This window comes from Manacus vitellinus, unplaced genomic scaffold (assembly GCF_001715985.3).
Source record: "Manacus vitellinus isolate BGI_N305 unplaced genomic scaffold, ASM171598v3 scaffold_65_pilon, whole genome shotgun sequence".
Lineage (NCBI taxonomy): Eukaryota > Metazoa > Chordata > Aves > Passeriformes > Pipridae > Manacus > Manacus vitellinus.
The window spans coordinates 1,672,689-1,692,616 of record NW_021940724.1 but is presented as its reverse complement, the minus strand read 5'-3'; the positions used below and the strand labels follow the sequence as shown (position 1 = coordinate 1,692,616).

The 19,928-nt window shown below is 41.0% G+C and overlaps 1 protein-coding gene across 2 annotated transcripts in view; it reads left to right on the top strand.

Annotated features, from left to right (window-relative positions):
* Positions 1–573: 573 nt before the first annotated feature.
* Positions 574–19,928, top strand: part of MKLN1 (muskelin 1) — a 91,093-nt gene continuing 71,738 nt past the window's right edge. The window contains exons 1-3 of one of the 2 annotated variants that reach the window (XM_018083593.1): positions 574–605; positions 12,075–12,144; positions 19,761–19,903. In XM_018083593.1, coding sequence (XP_017939082.1) covers positions 589–605; positions 12,075–12,144; positions 19,761–19,903 — 230 coding nt within the window. In that variant the 5' untranslated portion in view covers positions 574–588. Of the gene's footprint in view, positions 606–12,074; positions 12,145–19,760; positions 19,904–19,928 lie in introns of those variants that run through there. The other variant, XM_018083594.1, reaches the window with a different exon arrangement.

The window sequence follows — 19,928 nt, the reverse complement described above, 5'->3', positions numbered from 1 at the left end:
TGATCTCACTGATGAGATGTAAACACATAGTATTGTCTTTCTCCTTGATACCCCTTTCCAAGGCTCCCCTTAGTCCCTTTTGCTCCAGGCTCATGTCAGGATTTAATGTTCACGTGGCATCTGCAGTGCTGCCCAAAGTCCTTAATGTCATTGTCTTCCCTGATACAATTCCCATTCCTATAGCAGGGCTGGTGTTTTCCAAAGCATGACCTTGCATTTGACTGTTTTTAAGATGTTGTTTAGAAGTTCTTATCATCAGGGAAAACATTTTTTATTAGCTTTTCAGCAGCGTAATCCCAGGAATGGGGTTATTCTCTAGCATGCTGACCTTGGTCTGAGGAATGCTGGTCTTAATGTGCTGTCTGCTCTGAAAGTTTTGGGTTTTACTTTCTAGCTTTTGATTCCCATGGGAATGAAAAAGGAGAGAGCTTAAATGCAGTCTGAAATGGAAAGGAGGAGCTTTGACCTGTGATTTGAGATTAGACTCTCAAAAAGAGAAAATGTGTGAAGAAACATAGGAGAGGGTGGGGTTTTTTTGGAGCAAAGATTGAAAACTTGAAAATTGCTGGGACCGGAACATAACATACTATGGGATGGACATGCAGGTAGAGCTAAAACTTGTCTTAGTGTTTGACATGAGGAACAGAATGATGCTTGTCTGGAAGGAGTCAATCTTAGATGTGTTTCCTAACCTAAATGATTCCACAATAATGAGAATTCTGGTTATGCTGTAGTTTAAAGTTTGAGAAAGTTTTCTAGTCTAACTAGGAAGAAACCACTTGACCTTGGAGTAGAAGAGGGGCTCTGCCCTCATGGATGTAGGAATGAATATACAACTTACTAAATATTGCTGCTTGTTGTTGGGAGTTGTGGTAGTGCAGGAGAAGTGCTTGTGGAAGGGGAGCAGAGTGGCTTGTCAGCTAAGCATGATTTAAACACACTTCTTAAGTAGTTCTATGGTTTTAAATGTAAAACAAAGTTATGAAATATGAAACTTTAATCACTGCTGACCAGGAAAGAAGTTAGATGTCTAGTGACTTATATCACATCTGGTTATGTGATGCTGAACTGGCACTGAAACTTTTCAGAGTACTGAAATCATCTGATAACTGCTCTTTTTTTCTTAAAAAAAAAAAAAGAGCCCAAGCAAAAGAAAACAAAATTATAAGTGTTTTTCAAAGGCCTTTCTGGTCATGCTCTAGTTGAGGATCAGTAGTCTATCAAAAAAGACCAGTTTTCTTTCAGTGACAGAAGCTTCCTCTGGTGAATGCTGGCATCTCTCCTCTGGCATTTAGTGCTGGTACCACGGAATTGATGTTGGATTCAGTGTCTGACTCTTTCACCAGGGCTGTGGCTACCTGTGTGTTTACAAAGACCTTTCCAAACACTGAGTGTGGATTATCCTTCTGGAGTCTGCCAAGGAATCATTCTCCTGTTTTTCAAACCACTGGAGTTGCCCTCTGTTGGTTTGTAGCTGCCAGCAGGAACACTGACTTGGATATTTACTTTAAAAACTCTGTGGGTAGAAGTGAAAGAGTTGGTCTGGTAATAGTGGCTAGTTCAGTTTGCACTGAGGGGAGGTTTTGCCTTTGGGAAGAAAATTGATCCAAGAGGAAATTTGTTGTTGAAACATCTGGTGTTTCCAGAGATGCTCTGCCTGTGCAGAGGCACTTCTACAGGAAGTGATGAGCTCAGTCACTTCTTTTTTTTTTTTTTTTTTGGATAAGGAGGGATAAACAGTTTATAGAAGGTAATGTCACCTTTGTCCAAGCTTGGGGTTGTTTTTTGGTGGTTATTTTCTTTTTTTGATAAGGAAAAGAATCAAAAGCTTTTACTCTGCATTCTGAGAGAAGCACTTGATATCCTGATATTTTAGTAGCCTGTTTTTGTACCTGCTCCAGTTTGAACTTCCTCTGAGTTGGATAAGGGGTGAAGTGCTGTGCTCTGTGCATGGCAGTCGTGCACCCTTTTCTACTGCCAAATTACTGTATCCAAGGACCCTGGTTTCTAATGGAGGCATTAGACTCGTGACTGGTGGTGTTTTGTATTTGACTGGTGCACTTGGGTCCTTCTGTCACCATTTTATGGAGCTGAAATCCCACTTCAGAGACTAACAAGAGCCTTTTGTGATGTTGCACTAGTCACATACCTTTGTGAGGAAGTTTCATCCCATTTCTATTGCTCAGATCTTCAGAGTCATTCAGGTCTTCCTGTATAGAATCCCTGTAGAGGAAAATCAGTGTATTTCCTAGGTTTGACTTTAGGATTTTTAGTTGGTAATTTGTTTTACTATTTTTTGTGCTAAGGTGGTTACTAAGAATATAAATTGGTTTCTTACCTGAAATTTAATACCATTTACAGCCTTCTAATTGTATTGCTTTTTCACTGCAACTCATTTTTATCTAATTCATGGTGGACTTCAGTTGTTCTGAGAATTCCAGTCTTTTCCAGTTTGACACCCTGAATGGTATCAAATGCTGAAGGCTGGATGACTCTGCTGTCCCTTTCCTAGGAAGTGTACTGGAGCAGGGAAAGAACCAGCTGATTTGTTAAATGCACTTAAAATAATTCTGTATTTTTGCTGGTTTTCTGTATTTCCATCAAAGCAGGAGGAAGTAAACTTAGTCAAAGATACTTTGATGGTAAAATGTGAGTGACTCATAGACTTTTAAAGTGAGAAAGCAAATTTTTTTTGTTTTGCTTTCTAGCTATGAGGATGTGACAGTAAGTTCCTGAAAAGTTCAAAATGTAGTTCTGTATTATGATTACTCTGAGAGAGTAAAAACTCTTCTATGTTTTCAAATCTAAGGTCCTGCAAAACGTTAGTAAGAAAGCGCTGAGAACAACACGTGTGACAAACTTTTGGGGGTAAAGTCCATAAGGATTAAAAAAAAAAAAACAACCAACCAAAACCAAACAGAAAAACCCAGGAGGAAAATAACCTGAACTCCAACTCCCCTGTCACGTGAAACCAGGGACTCAGATCTGCACCTTAGAGGTTCATAAATTTCCATAAAGATGCATCCAGGTCTTGAAGAATCCCATGTTCGAGCTGAGATCAGTCATAACTAATGAAAAATTTTATTTTTAATATTCTGTTCCCTGAGCCCAAGCTCTATTTCCCTGACAAGGTGAGGGTACCCTCTGCTGAGGCCTTTTAAAGCCATTTAAACCAGACCCAAAGGGTGGACCAGTTGTAGAACTGTGACTTTGGGGCTTTTTTTGCACAAACAAGCAATAATGTAGTTTTTTCAGCTTCAGTTGTCAGTATTTATAGCTTTACTTGAATATTTCAGTGTAGCCAACTCACTTTCCTCATTGTGATTGCTTTGCCTTGAGATATGGGAAGGTGAGCAGGCACAGGGCTGGGTCTGTCACTGCTGATGGCTTTAAATATTGATCAGTACTTCCAACATTCCCTCAAATGAGCTGGGAATGCAAACCCTGGCTAAAACAGGGAGCTGCCCCACTCTGTTCCCCTCTGCTGAACCCTGTCTATAGAAATGTTCTCAGTTCTGCTTCTCATTCTTTTCAATGTCCAGTGGAAAATATTTCCCCCCCTGCTTGTTTGTGTGGGTTTTCTGGATGTTTCTGGACAATCTCACGTTCTGACAGGCATTTTCCCATTGTTTACATCACTTCTGTAGCCTAGGATTTTTCTCCAAAAGCTGAAATTCAGTACTTAGAGAGCAAAACATTTCTGTAGAAAATAAAGTTGCACAGATTCAATATGTAAGTATTAGGTGCTTCTCTGGTGTCTGATAAGGTGAATTAGTGAGAAAGAAAAATGTCAGAGAGGTGAAGGGAGTGAAAAAAAAAATCACACAATTATGAAGTTATGATGAATCATGAGTTATGATACCTCTTGCTTCCCAGGTAGAAGCACAAGTGCTGTAGTATAAGAAGAAATCTCTGGGCCCCAGATAAAATATAGACATTACTTAAGAGATTAGACAGTTTTATTCACTGGCAGAAGGATGAAGGTGAAATGCTAATTGCTCAGGTTCCCTGGTGTGACCAACCTGGCAGAACCTGTATTGGATGTTCAGCCTATTCTGGGATGGCATTTTTCAGGAACATTAAGAATGTACAATTTTCCTGGAAGGTGTTAACATCATCAGATTATGGATCATTTGCCTTGTATGTGGCTGTACAGCCTGTGAGTTTAATAAAAATTTTCCAGCTCCTGCTGACTAATTACTGGCTTAAAGACTAAAACACTCTGTGAAACAGAGTTTTCCTTGGGATGAGTGTAATTGCTCAGACATCATGTACAGTCTGCTTGATTTTTTTTTTTTTCATGGCAAAGAATATAGTTTCTAATTCTGCACATTCATCATGTTCCAGAGCAAGCCAGTGCTTGACTTTATATGAACTTGTAACCCCAAATGTAGCTGTGCTTTTTTGCCTGTTGAATTTTGTGGGAAGAGTGAACTGTAAGTTCAGCTGGGCCTGAATTCCATAATACACCAGTTACTGGAAGGGGAGGAGGGAGCACTGAAGATGCAGAGTGGTTGTTGCTTTAGGTAGTTGCTATTTCAGTCATTACTTGAAATTCAGCGTGCATAATCCTTGAGAAATTATTTCCTGGATCAATTTAAATCAAGGAGCACAGCCATCTATTTGAGTTGAGGACAGCAGCCTGCACGTCTGGATTTGAGCTGCAGCAGCTGATGGCACTTGCTCCTCCTCTGCTGGAGTGTTTTGCTGTTCCTGGCAAATAACAGGATCTTCATCCTGGAGAAAAACTGTGCCCTGGTCAGTTTGAATTTGGTGGTGTTTTCCTTGGTCTTCCCTGCCTTTCCTCCTGAGACTCCTGGGTTCATAATGTCACCCTGGAGCTCTGGGAAGGTGCCTGAAAAAAGGCTGAAGCTCTGGGACGTGACCTGTATTTTTCTGGGATTCCTTTTCCTTTAAGCAGCATTTGGCTCTTACAACTGTATTTAAATACCAATTTCCTAGCGTGTTCTGAACTTGAAAGTTGTATCAGTAAAGAGATGGTCTTCACAGAGTGCTAAAATGGAAGGGAAAAATTTGGATTCGGTAAACTGACCCGTGAGTAAGGAATTGCTGAATGAGTTCCCACTCTGCTCTCTCATGGTGGTGTACTATTGCTAACTCTCACATTTTTGTCTCCTTGAAAACCTGCTTTTGGGTACAGGGTTTGGAAGCTGCCAAATATGAAAGTAATGCTGGCTTGGGAACTGCTGTTTCCTTCAGCATGAATTATGTATATTGCCCCAAAATAAGGAATTATTCTGTAATGTAGCTCCAGGGGCAAATGTTTGGCTTGTAATGCATTTCCCCAAATAAGCAGCACTTAACAGGCTTCTTTATTTTATATACCATATATACATATACTTCTTTATTTTCCCAGATCAGTATTTTGTCTTCTGCATTCCCTGAGTTAATTAGTGAGAAACTTAATTTTGAAAGGAAAACTGTGAAGGTTGTCCCACCTGGGACCAAGAGGCATTTTCCATAGAGTTCTGGTGGAAAAAATCTCCAAACCTGACGTCACTTTGGGCATGAGGAGGCTCCAGTCTGTTTTGTTGAACATGGTCTGCTTTAAATTCTTTTACAGGCATCAGTTTTTTGGGTGAACTTTTACTGGGTGTGAGGTTACGGTGCTGATGAATGTTAAAGATGTGTTTATGGCTTACATTAGCAATGTATATCTGTACATGTAATAACTTAGTCTGGTTTTGTGGCTTCCTCTGAGTGGAAATATTACTAATATTGTGGCATGTAAGAGCATCCCTGCAATGTTGTGAAATTGTGGAAGGCCTAAATCTACTTCCTGGCCTTCGGTAAATTTTTCCATATGTGCATTAGTCAAGCAAAAATACTCCACCAGGGCTGTGATGCTTCCAAAACACAGCCCAAGGGATTTGTGTGGACATTGCTATCCTCTAATCTTCTGGTAAAAGATCTGCCCCTTCCCAAGTGCTTTTGGAAGTGGGAAGTGAGCACCATGCAGTACTGAAGTGAGCTGCTCCACCAGAACTGGGGAAGTTTTGGAAAGCTGAAGTTCAGCGACTTTTCTGGTGATTGGCAGCAGAAATCCCCCTGCTCACACACTACCTAAACTATTTTCCAGCAAGCTATGAGATATTTTATGAAATGAAAACTGAACTTTGTTATCAAGTGGTCGTGGCTGGTGGGTTTTTTTTAAACTCTGGCAAATTTTACTCCAATATTTTATCTGTTGGCTACAAATCCGATCAGCTGAAGAATTTAATCTCTTCATCTTTTTCCTTGACTATTGAAGGGCAGAATTCACGCTATTCTTGGTCCTTTTATTAAGCCAGGGATTTATTTCTACTCAGGCAGCCTCCTCAGACCTCACCTAGGCTAAGCTAAAAGGCTGGATTTCAGGTATGCTTGTGTCTTGGACATGTACAAATGAACACTGAGTATGAAATGAGTAAAAGAAACTGTTCCAGAGGATCTTATAATCACTGAGTTCACTAATATCACTGACATTTTAAGTTACTTTCATATAAAAAAGTAGAGAGATATGAAGTACATGGAAAAGTTCCTTTTTGTTCAGAGGGAGAACAAACCTTGGTAATTTTTTAAGCTTAAAGGTTCTCAGCATCATTTACCGGTTAAATTGCATCTGAATTATAATCCCTAAATGTTGGGACAATTAGGCTGGTAATCATCTGTGATGCATGAAGTTTTTGTGGGTACCAACATACATGACTAAACCTGACTTTATTTTGTCTCCAGTTTGTTTTTCCGCTGTGCCAATACTGATATTTCCATCCTGGAGCTGGATTTGGGGCTCTCAGTGCTGCCATACAGTCAAAAGTTTAATCCCTGATTTAGGGCTGTGGAGTGTCACTGGAATAGAAGTTATTTACCGGGCTCTGAGAACCTGGAAGTGACCTCAAGTTGTGCCAGGGCAGGTTTAGATTGGATATCAAGAAAAATTCCTTCACCAAAAGGATTGTCAAGCCCTGGAACAGGGTGGAGTCACCACCCCTGGAGGGATTTTAAAGGTGGCACTTGGGGACAGGTTTTACTGGTGGCCTTGGCAGTGCTGAGGGAATGGTTGGACTTGGTGATCGTGGAAGTCTTTTCCAACCCCAAACAGTTCTATGACTTCCTGGAAATTCACTGCTGCAATTTTAGTCACTATTGGTAAACATTTAATTCTTGGCGTGTCAGGAGGAAGTGCTGATGAATCAAAGAGATCTTGTTTAAAGAAGTCTTAAGTAGGTGGGGGGAGTGAAAAACAAGTACTTCGTAATTTGCCTTACTGGAAGTGCCTTCAGCAGTGTCATTTTGCATTTAAGAAGCAGTTTGGTTGGTCTGGCAGCGACGAGAGGCTGCTTAAAAACCAAAAAGTACAATGTTAATTGAAAGAAATAATTGAAAACATGTTTTTAATTGAGCTATATCTTAGCCAGAGCTAAGTAATACCAAGTTTTTTGTCCAGTATAGTCAGCTGTGATCTGATAAGGATATCTCTGTAAGGTGATTTCTAAATCCTTCAGTTTATTTTTGTTATGCCGCACTTGCTAAGCTATTTTACTTTTCAGAGAAGTGAATTTACAGTATGCTGGATGTTTGTGTGAGACTGCTGAGGAGATGAAGCAAATTTGAGCAGTCACTTGGCAGATCTCATCACAGTATCGTATTTAAAAGTGCACCCTAGTACATGTTTAACTCAAGCTTTGTTTTGCTGTGCAGGAGGGGTTAAGAAATGTGGGGTTAAGAAATCCCGGGTTTTAAAAAAGCAAACCCAAAGAACAGCACCCAAACCCCCAAAAAACTTGTTTCCTGAATGGATCTGCATAATAACTGTGTGTGTTTTGCTGCGTTTCAACCAAGACATTTTCATGTCCTTACATCCTTCTACCATTTTAAGCAGGGAACTTTTCCCATAGGAAGGAGAAAAACTTTGTAAGAGAACCTAAAAAGTTTTTTTTGAACTGCTTTAGGAGACAGCCAGAGGTACACACAGGCCTTCAAACATCCCAGTCAGGTGGTTTGAAACCAGCATTAGTTGCAGTGAGTTTCTGTGAGTTGCAGGAGAAAAAAATCCGTAGTTCTTTCCAGATCCGTGGACTTTTTTTTTGGTGGCGAGTTGTTTTTTTTCCCCCATTTTTCTTGGTTAAGACTGTGTGTACATTCCAGTGTCCTGACTGGGCAGGAGTATCTCCGTGGATGCCTTGTGCTGGCTGCTGTGATGGCTCCACATGCTTGAAATAGTTGGTCCACCACCTCTTAGGGTGGCCTAAGTGGAAATTCTAGTCCGTGTAATCCAGTTGCCGTGTTCTCCCTTAATCCCTTTTGGGACGGTTGTAGGAAAAACTGAAAAAAACCAACCCTGGAGCGAGTATTTTGCCCGTTTTCAGTTAGTCTGTGTTTCCCTAGCACTCCAAATGCTTTTTTGCAGTGTAATGGCCTGGTACCTCTGTGGTTTTCCAGAGGAGCCCTGTCCGTGTTCCAAGTGCTCTTGGCGACGCGCGTGCCCTTTCCTGCACAGCTGCTCTCCGAGGAGCCACGTGAGTGTGCCAAGCAAAGCGAGTGTTTGGGATTTGTTTGTTCTTAGGGACTCGTTCCTAAAGTCGTGGATTTCTCTTAATAGCAGCTTCATGAAAATATTTAGGTTAGATGCAAATTATAGCAGCCTTAAACCTAATTTGCAGCGTGTTCTGCAAAGTCATCTTATTTCTCCCTTCCCCCCCCAGAGCAAAGGAGAACTCTCCCTTCGTGGTTGTCGTGCAGAGCTCTTTGCAGAGAAGTCCCCAGACATGGGGTCATCTCTGTTGTTCCAGCAGAGATCAACCAGCAGTTGGCACAACGGATATGATGGTTTTGCTGGGATGGTGAAAGGAAAAATTATCTACTTCCAGCAGTTGTGAGGGCAGTGTCTGCCCGGGTAATAAAAAGAACCTTGCCCTGTGCTCTGCCAGAAGGGCTTTTTGCATGGAGAAATCAGAATCATCCACTTATTTAGGGCTGGGAGCACTTTCAGTAAGGCCGAGCTGTTAATAGCCCTGCAGGCAGCCAGGTTAGGAAATGAAGGCACACCAGTGCCACCTCTGGACACGGTGCTGCTCGTGGAGCAAAGAAAATGGCTCCTTCTCCTTAGCTTTTAGTAGCAGAGGTATCATGACATCTGATTTTTCCAGTGGGAAAGGGGGATTGGGAGTTTAAGAACCCCTCGTCCGGATCCAGCTGCTCATCTTTGCCATCCCTGGTGGTGCTGGCACCGGAGATGAGCTGGGCTGGAGAACTGATCTGACTAACGAAGTTATTTATGCAAATCTTTATTATAGCTGCTGGTGGAGAGAGTGGGTGGGATGGTCCCTCTTGGCACTGCTGGAGATTTGTGAGAGACTCGATCCTGTACCCACAGCTGATGATTAGGAGTTATCTCAAACCACATTTAATGGGTTGCTTTTTTCACAGGAAAAGCTTGTGTAAAACCTTTCTGTTCCTGTGTAGCTCGAGGGCTTACAAATACCTTTTTTTTTTTTTTTTTTTTTTTTATTTTAGTGCCTTGTGAAAATTACATGGAAAGTCGTTGAGTTAATGGAATTTTCGCTTCTAAAGTTTCTCAGATTTTAATCTAGGTGTCATATCTGCAAAGCCTGCCCCCGGGTATTGTGTGGGAGTTTGATGTCCAGAAAAAGGGCTTTACATGGAAAAAGGAGTCTGCCATTAGGATATGAATTTGTTTGTTTCTTACTGTCTCATGGCTCATGGAATGCTTGAATTCCTCCAAGCCCATAAATTTTCCTAAATTGTTTTGGTAAATTGACTTTGTACATATGGACTTCTGTCTTCAGTGTTTGTTTAATCTTAATAAATTAATAACCCATGTATTTTAAAACATTTCTGACTCTATTGACACTGCTATCTTTATCTTTCATATTTCTTTCTAGCCTTAATTTTGTGTGACTGCCTGTCACTTTTCTCTCTCTCTGTGGAAGGATTTTTATCTTGTCTAGCTGTGTTGATTGAGATCCTCTTTGGTTGTGGCAAATTGATCTTTGACCTGGAGAAGCAAACAAATCTCCTTCTAAAAATACGATATTTGGGATCTGTCCCAGGTATAAAATGCCTTTTTCCAGCAGGGAATTATCTGACCATGTAATAGTGCCAATTCCTGCAATTGTTGCTCAACATATGAAGAGTTTATGTCCAGTATTTAAGCAAATGTAATGGCATCATAAATAAAATATAATCTGTAGGGTAAGTTGTCTTCTTGCATTCTAGGATAAAGTTCCATAAAGGAGAAAGGCCATTATCTAGTTTTATCTGCCTTTATATCCCTTAAGTATTTAAGATACATATCTTCAAGTTTAGCATTTTTTTTCCTCCCCAGATAGAAAAAGGCATTAAGAATTTATTAAATACCATGTTGTCTTGCCTGTGGCGTGCTATAGGAGAGTACAGGTATGAATCTTCTCAACAGCAAGTGTCTTGTGGTTTCTAATTGTGACTTAGCTCGGAGACTGGCAGCTTTTATTAGAAATCTGTGTCTCAGAAGTTCTCCCTTTTGGTTTAGTTGGTTTTGTCCTGGTTGTAATTAAAGATGGGGGTCAGGTTTTCTCTTGGAGTTGAGAGATTGTTTGCACTGCAAAGTAGGTGGATGTTTAATTATGCAGATCCATGGCTTGATGTTCCCTGTTTGATGGGGTTTGAGCAGGAGGGCAGTGCTTGTCCATATCCTGTTCCATCGCATTTTCCCCATTGGAAATGGGTGAATAAAGTACCTGCAGCCCTGGATCAGCGCTGGCATCGCTGTGCCAATAAATATGCCATGGTGGGAGTTAGCTGAAGGCAGAGGGGAAACCTGAGTTTTATTCCCAGGATCCGAGCCTGCAGATGGACACAACCACTTCACCAGCTCTGGAAAATGTTGGGATTTCAGAGGCCACCCACCCTTGGTTGGCTCTTTGCTGTCTCCCTTGTCACAGCAGGGACTGCTTGGATACCGTTGCTAGAGCAGCGATTTCGGTCTGCCCGGTGTGGAAAGAGAGAGCTGATTTCTGTCTCTTAGTGCTCAACCTCTGACTTAACCTCCTTCCCTTCGGAGCTTTCACGGCAGTGCTTTTTCCTCCAGCCCTTTGTAGTAATCCAGATGCTCCTGTTCTTTCCCTCCTACACAGCAGATGGAGATGGCATAAGCCTTTTGATGAGTTTCCTTCTTTTTACATAAGTTTTATGAGCTGACGAGTTCATTAGTTGGATGTCGTGGAGTTCATAAGGCCTGTCCAGCAGGTGGTGCATCGTCACCTCGCCAATAATTATATACATTTTAGTGATTTTTTGGTTGGTTTTTTTATTTTTTATTTATTTTTTTTAGTTTAATCTGGGAGGTGAACTTTACTACATTGTTATTAGGAGAGGAGGCAGACCTGTCATGTGACTGTCATGATGAATCTGTTTAATTTTAGCCAAAAAAATCTATTCTGAATTTGCTAATCTCCCATAAACACTGTGCTATTCTGAACTGCAGCTCAGTTTTGCTTGGTTGAAGGGTTGAACTTCTGCTTTCTTGTGTGTTGTCCTAGGCTCCTAGCTCATGAAAAATACTTGTTAAAATTTGGCATGAGTTAGGTGGTCATCTTCCACCCTCCAGGAAAGCTTAAGTAGGTTAACAGCTCTCACTCTCTCTCCCTTCCAATATTGCCTGTCTAGTAAAGGACAGTTTTTGGCTTAGTAACCCTCTCACTGCTCATCACTATAACCTTATTGAGAAGTTCTTACCCTGATGGGGTGAATGAACCCGTTTTTTCCGCTTCATTACAGACTTGTAATTCATCTGTTTTACATTTGTTTCACAATTTGGATTTTTTTTTTGTTTCGCAACTTGGGGCTCCGTTTCTCAACCACGAGGCTCGGGGGCGTATTTTGATGGGTCCTGTAAAATAGTGATGTGCAAAATTTTTAACAATGAGGGGGAGAACCCGAGTCTCTACCTGGTGATTTAGGTGGTTGCATGAGAATGTTACTGCTCTGCATGTAAACAGACTTATTGGAGAAGCAAAAATAGGTGGCTGTTGTTTAAATTAATTCTGGCTTCTCGTTTTTTTGTTTTTTTTTAGGAATATCTTGGTGGATAAACCCAATGATCAGTCCTCAAGGTGGTCTTCAGAAAGCAATTATCCCCCCCAGGTAAGCCGTGTTGTACAACTTAATATATCCTGGAATTTTTATTTTGAATGCATGCTGCTGCTGTTGACAGCTTTTGTAGGTTTCCTTCTCTGAGTAAAATGCAGATTGTTGGTACATCAGGTATTTACATTTCTAGCGATTTGTGATGTTTCAAGGAATGCTTCATTGCGGGGGAAGTTTCAGGTTTCATCCTTGGCAGTCGTGGTCGTGCTGGAAATAATGGAACCTTATGGTGAGATTAAGTTGCTAATGAGGCGTGAGGTCCCCCTTTGTCAGCACTACTGGAGGCTGTTGTAGGTTCTTGGCCTTGAATCCCAGATCTAAGGAGCCTGTGTTTGTTTCTCCTTAACAGCACGTTTAGAAATGTAGCCTCTGGTTAAAGAAACACCAATGTCACCTCTTCTGCTGGCTAAGCACCTTATTAAAATAAGATTTGTATTGATTTTAGCATCTAATTTGCTTTCTCACTATTAAGTAGGTTTTAGATTATCCAGAAAATGCTTTTCTGCTTATTTTTTTTCTCCAATAAATGTGTTATCCTTTTTTTTTTTGTGTGTGTTAGATCCACACCTTATTACTCTGATACTGTTTGATCAGCTTCTGTATCTCTTATGTTTCTTGCTGGTTTGAATTGTTTTTAAATTCTTTTGTTTAAAGCACTGAGCAGAGTGTCTTGTGCAGTGTCTCTCTTGTGCAGAGTTCTGGTTATCTGCGTATTTAACCCAAGGATTCCTCATGAGTGAACTCTCACAGGATTTTTCTCCAGGTAAATCTTGCTGCTTTGCCTCGGAGGTGTGTTAAAAATCGATAGTCTGCACTGGTGGCTCCTTAGAGCAGCAGGTCATCCTGTCCAGCTGAAGAGCTTTCATCTGGATTTTCTCATCAATCCTTCTCTGTTGTTGTGTCTACAAAAGTGGGAGATTTTTTAGAGGAGATGGAAAACTGTCCTCTTTATTCCATTAACATGTTTCATAAACCTGCTTGTGAAGACTAATAATTTTTATTCTCTTGATACCTCTGTGCATATACTGCTTTTAATTTGATTTTTTTAATATATAATAATTTTGATAAACAGCATAGGAGCTTAATCCATGGCCTGAAGCAGTTTTAGTCTGTCTAGGAACTATGGATTGCAGGGTAATGGATGCTGAGCTTGGGTTCTATTCCAGTCTGTACATCCTTCCTCTCGTGCAGGAAGCACATGTTGTTCTTAGGGTGCTCTTGTTCCCAAGGCAGGGTCAGTTTTTGTGGTGTGGTTTTGGACTGGGTTTTTCATCTGAGGTGTACTTTTAGTTGCTGCTCAAATTTACTTTCATTTTCTGAGCCATCCTGAATATTTATTTCTTTTAAAAATCTGACTGTGGAATGGGAAGGAACCTCTTGTAAATGGGTGCTTTAGAATATTCCCATCCTGTACTCCAAGCTGACAAGCAGTGATGAGGGTTGTATTCGGATATGTAGATTAAGCAGGTAATAATTAGAGTGGCAGACTTCTGTACAAACCACACGAGCTTGTTAAAGAGATGTCTTCCAAAAATTTTATGTGGATTGGCCGTGACCCGAATGGAGATGTTGCTGCAGAACGACTGAATCCAGCCCTGGAGAACTGGGCACTGCTCTGAATGCTAAGCAAGGCATTTAAACCAGCCTTTTTGGTAGGAGAGAGATGAATTAACACTGTCATTTATCTACCTGTGTGTCACATATCTAGACATGTATTAGGTATCCTGAATTAAAGTCTGACTTGGGAAAAATTGATCTCAGTAGTTGCAACCGAGATTGGCAAGACAGTATTTAAGTTTTATTCTGTTATTTAAAGACAAAACCAACAGAAAACCTGACTGCCTGACTGGAAAAGATCATCCTGCTCAATTCCTCTTACTGAATCTCTGTATCCAACAGTGAGAATATAAAATGCTATGTAGTTGGATTCAGCAAGCCCAATCCTGAGTGCTGAGAGAGATGAAGTATTTGCAGTGCCCTTATACTATGTAAAGTACTTTATATATACTTTATATTGAATATATCATATTATAATATCATGTATATTTATATTTTATGTACATATATACTTTAGCTAATTCTCATGTTTCCAACCTGAGCTTATCCATGTAAAGCATTTTTTGACAGTTTAATTTCTCTGTTGAAAAATTAACTGGAAAGAGGGAATTGGGAATTAAAATTTGTAGAAGAGGCCTGGATGCAAAGAATGCAGTTTTTATTATTTCTGTGTATATAGAAACAATTCCCATTTGTGTTGTCTCATACTTGACAAAAGAACTTCAGATTTGGTTGCGTTTTGCTCAGAGTAATTCTTGCACCTTGCTCATTGAAAGACTGCCACATTTAAATGCAGGTAAAACTTATACATAGGCACTGTGCTTCCTTGTTTTTCCAGGTGTCTGAAGTCCTTAAGGCAGATTCTTAGCTTGGAAACCTTCGACTGAAACAGTGGGTGACCAAATTATGAGCGTGATGAGGAGAGAAGTTGGGGCAAAATCAGTTCCTATGTTAGAAGTTGAGTAGTTCATATTCCAAGAAATGTTGATATATACACGTAGCTTTTAATCCCCCAAATAAACATCACATATCCTATGGAAAATGAAGCTGCAAAGCTTCATTTTATGGGTGGTGTGTTGGCAGCACTTCAGTTAAAGACTGGTCACTTGTGCGGTGACGCATTTGTTGGAGTGTGTGGGTGGCCACAATAGTCCGGAGAGGAAGCGAACGAAAACTCAGGGAAATAAAGCTCTCCTTGTTCCCAACTTTATGGGCTGAAAACCAGGGCTAAGACACAGCACAGGGACTCATGTCAGTCCTGCTCACGGGGACGTGCTGGGAGATGGTTTAATAAGCTCCAGTCGCTCGTGTTTGTCCCGTCAGTGTCTCACCTGAACGTCAGGGCTTAGCAATTCCCTGCCGGGGTGAGGATGCTGTGCTGCCTTAGAGGTAGAAGTATGAGTGAATCCCTAAACATTGATTTATTCCCTTCCCTTGTTGAGTGAGAAGTGAAACAAAACCTCCCCAGGCACCTTTTCTTTCACAATGTTCCTCTTGCTGGGATGAGCACGAGCTGGAAGAATGTAGGTAAGAACCTCAAAATGTGTTCAGTAGCTCCATGAAAATGCAGTAAGTGTGCTGGAATCTGTATCAAACCTTTTTGAGGAAGGGAAGAGAATGAAAGTGGAAGTGTAGACACTTGAAATGCTGCCACGTGACTGTATTTAGTAAAGGGTTTTCCTGGCTTTATGGGTATGGTAGAGTTAAGTAATTCTCATGGCCTTGAAAGCCACCAGTTGGTTATGAATGAGTGCCAGTGAAAGGAAATACATCTGACAGCTGGTTTTCTGTTTATTAAATTAGATATCTTTCTTGAGTCTTGAAATAGATGACCCAGAAATTATATATTTAATAACAAACCTGTTATGTAGTAACCTATTCAAGCAGGAGAGGGCTGATGGGTCTATTTTTAATCCAGTTTTCAGTTTACATAGGAAGTGTGAAGCAATGAGGCTGGTGATGCTGAAGACCACAGCTCTGTCATAAAGGCTCATCCTGATGATTCTAGTGATGGTCTGACACAGAACAACATCTAATTTCCCTGAGTGGCTTGATTAATAATACGTAGAACAAAAGGATAGATTTTTATTTAGCCACCAACTTAATTGAAAAAGCAATCAGGAGGTTTGTGTCGTGGACAAGAACAGCTCCTGTTATTTTGTTATGTTGTGGTGGTTATTTTTACCTGCAGTACAAGTTTCACTACTCCATAATAAAAAAAAGCTTAAAGAGAAAGAAATTAATAAGTTACAGTGTGACTCTAATTGCACAGGCAGCTTGTGCAGTGCAGTTTTGAATGATCACAGAATCAAATAGGTTGGAAAAGACCTCTGAGGTAGGGTCCAACCTTTGACCAAACACCATCTCATCAACCAGACCATGTCATTAAGTGCCACATCCAGTCATTTCTTGAACCATTCCAGGGATGGTAACTCCACCACCTCCTGGGTAACCCATTCCAACCTTGTGGATTTTGAAATGTGAATTTTGAATACTGGAAGAGCATATGTAGAAAGTTAGTGGCATAGTGGACACAATTGGTTCTGCATCTGGGAAGACTAGTTTTCCTCTCTTGATTTCCATCCTACTCAGTAGATTGTATCAGGAATTAATGTAAAATACATTAATAAAATTTACACTCAGCTGTGTGATGCAGAAGCTTTCATATGGTTGTCATCAAATGGTAGCACAGACCAGAGCTTCAAAAGAGTTTGGAATTTGTTGCAGCTCCCAGTGTGACAGGGCTGAATTTACTTTATTTTGGGTGCAGTGTAATGAGCTGTTGGGGTGCTGAAGTGCTAATACGTGACTTTACTCTTTGTGCATCTTCACTTACAAATGTGTTGAGTCATAAACCAGAAGTTTTACTCTTCAAATGTTTTGTAGCATCTCTTTTGTAAGTGTTGTAGTTCGAGGCTTAAACAGTTGGGCTGAGGTTTTTGCTCAGTTATTCCAGTTAGTGTCCTTGTGCCCTGTTTTAACGAACAAACTCTTGAGTTTATGATTTGGACTTTTGGAATTCTGTGCGAATACGTGGACATTAAATGTACTGATGTTGCTTATTGCAATGGGAAAAGTGTCAAGTATCTTGGTGTATGTATTGGCCTGAGATCTCATAGATTTGTTCTCTCCAGGTTGAATAAATCACTTGGTCTTGCATACAGTTCTGCCACTTCTTTCAGAGCCATAGAGAATAGTCTGTCATGGCTACAGTCCTGGTAGCAGTCCAAAAATATCCATGCAGCCCAGCTGTTTGCAGCTCTTGAGGCAAAGTGTTTTTTCAACATCAGTGAGATTTGTTGCTGGTACCCACAGAGTGGCAGCAGTGTGTGTGTTTAGAAACCCAAAAAGTATATTATGTCTGTATTTTTATATATATCATAGAATCGTGGAATGGTGGGGGTTGAAAGGGATGTTAAAGATCATCCAGTCCCAATCCCCTGCCAAGGGCAGGGGCACCTCCACTATCCCAGGTTGCTCCAAGCCCTGTCCAACCTGGCTTTGAACACCTCCAGGGATGGGGCAGCCACAACTTCTCTGGGCAACCTGTGCCAGGGCCTCACCACCCCCACAGTAATGAGTTTCTTCTTAATATCTAACCTAAATTTCCCTTCTTTCAGTTTAGAAGTCTTTCAGTTTGTGTGTGTATATGCATTAAAAAATCCAGAAGTCCATACCTAGGTACGGGTTTTAAAGCAAACCTGTCTTTAGTTTCCATATCAGTCAGTGGATAAATTCACAAAAAGGTTGTGTTTAGCTTTTGTGCTTCTATTTTCTGTGGGGTCTGTGTGACTCAGCAGGTGGTGGGATGTGTGGAAGTGGGAAGGAGGACTGCAGAGTTCCCTTCTGTCTGTAGGGTTAAGAAATCACTGCTGGCCCTGTGGAGTAATTGCTGTGCTTTGCTCCCTTTGGGGCACGAAGGGTTTAAGTGCAGTCCTGCTTTTCTCTCCCATAATTTAGGCTAAGAATTGAATAATGCAGGATGACCTTTGTGCCAAGGTTTTGCAAGTCTTGTGTGGTACTTGAGAGAGAGTATGTGTTCATGGCCCAGGCATTAGGTTTGGGATTCCAGCAGGATTAAGAATTGCAATTGCTGGTAGTGCTGGCTTTGCTTTTCCAGCTTCGGGAGAAATCTGCAGGGAAGATACGATGGTGTGGGAGGAGTTCTTAGACGTTGTGTACTGTCTGTTCTGCATGGGAATTTTGGCAGCAGGCTGTGCCATGTATCAAGTACTGCCTTACTCATTACAGGACTGTCCTTTTGCTCATCCTTTCCTCTCCTCTGCTTTAGAAAATAAGTTTTCTATATAGAACTTCAGGGTTTTTTTTTGGAATTTTGGAGAGTATTTTGAGACAAAAGTGTGGCTTGCTGCAGGTTAAACTAACAGTGGGTTCTGATATTTAGGTGGATGGTGTTCTTCACAAAACTAGGAATTTTTCATTAAGAAAAATCTGGAAGTGCACCAAAGCATTCTTCTGTTGTACCCTCACAGTGCTGACACTGGTTTATTTTCTTCACTCTGAAAAAATTTGAGTTGCTGGAAACATCTTTGGCAGTAAATCATCTTCTGTTAGGTATCTACCCAGTCTGCATCATCTGCAACTGTTGTATGTACAAGTATTTCTTTCAATCTAAGCTTCTTGTGAATGTAGTGGGAACCAGCTACTGGGAACCTTTATCCATCCCATCTTTATCCTGGTGCTCTCCAGAGTGATGTCAGTCCTGCTCATAGGTTAAGAATTAGTAGCTCTGTAGGGCTGAGACAGAAAGACTGAGAACTAAATGGATGGGCAAGTTTGTTCTTCTCTCCCAGGAGTTACTCTTCTAGGGTAAGGTTCTCCTACTGATGGAGCTGTTTGTCCTAAGCAGAGTGATGTCAGTGGCACTTGATAGGGAGACTACTCAGTCTCTACTCAGGATCCACAGAAAACAGCCACACATATGCAAAATACTCTGCTTGATGTCGATGAAAGACATCAAGCAGAGTATTAATAAGGTGTCATGTCTGGCTTGGCTGCTTGGAGGGACAGGGCCACCAGCAGAGCCTGTGGTGGGAGGTGTCCTACAGCTCTGTGCTGATCTACTTGTGCTGGAGTCCTGATGGGGTTTTGTAACAAAATCCAGCACGATGAGTAATTGTGATTCTGCGCTTTGCCTCGGTTCCCCATGTGCTCTGCTTAGTTCGGAGAAATCAGGGAAAAGAATTTAAGGTGTTGTTTTCAGGTGTGAAACTCCACGTGTTCTGCAAAACAGGATGTCTCTACACTCCCCCCAAGACCTGTTTGGTGGGGAAGGTGCTCAGTGGTCCCCGATGAATGGTGCAAGTGCTTCCCTGCTCCTGCTTTTCCTTGGGAACAGCCCTTTTCCTCCAGTAGTGCCGGTGAAGGTGGTAGCTGGAGCCTGAGTATAAATCACCTGACTATTCACACACTGATGTGTCCCCACGGTGTAAGAGGGCAGCAAATGTCCACAAGTTCACATTTTCATCATTTTCTGTGCAAAGACCCTTTATTGTCACGAAGTGGCTCAGTTTTATTTGGGATGGTTAATAAGCAGTTGGTTCCTGTGTTCTCCACGCACCAAACTTTGTGCTCAGTGGTTAAACAGCGTCAGCCCAGAGAGGAAAAGTAATTTGATGTTCTCTTAGCATGTGGAACATGCTGTATTTATCTAATTGTGTATTCAGTTTAGGTTTCATTTCAGGCTGTGGTGGGCGTTTGAATCTTCACTCCCTGTAGTTTGATCCTATTTGCCAGATTTCAGGAAGTCTTGCGTCCAACTTAAAGGAACGTATGTAAGTCCTGAATAGAATTGCTAGGAATAGATAGTTCAACCACATCTTTTTCCTGGATAAACTGCTTTTAAAGGAATATTCCGAAAAAACCCTTTTCTTCATTCCAGTACAAAGGAGAAAATATAATAATGGAGAAGTTTCATCTTCAGTTTACAAAGCTAAAAGAATGAAAGTGAATTTTTGGAGGCTGTAATGCTTCTCCCTTAGTGTGTTTTGCAGCCCTGGCTTTAATATTAAAATCCACTCTTCTCTCTTCCACAGTATTTGATTCTGAAACTTGAAAGACCTGCCATAGTCCAGAGCATCACGTTTGGCAAATATGAGAAAACACACGTCTGCAATTTAAAGAAGTTTAAAGTTTTTGGTGGGATGAATGAGGAGAATATGACAGATCTCTTATCCAGGTAAGACATGATTCCATCAGCTATG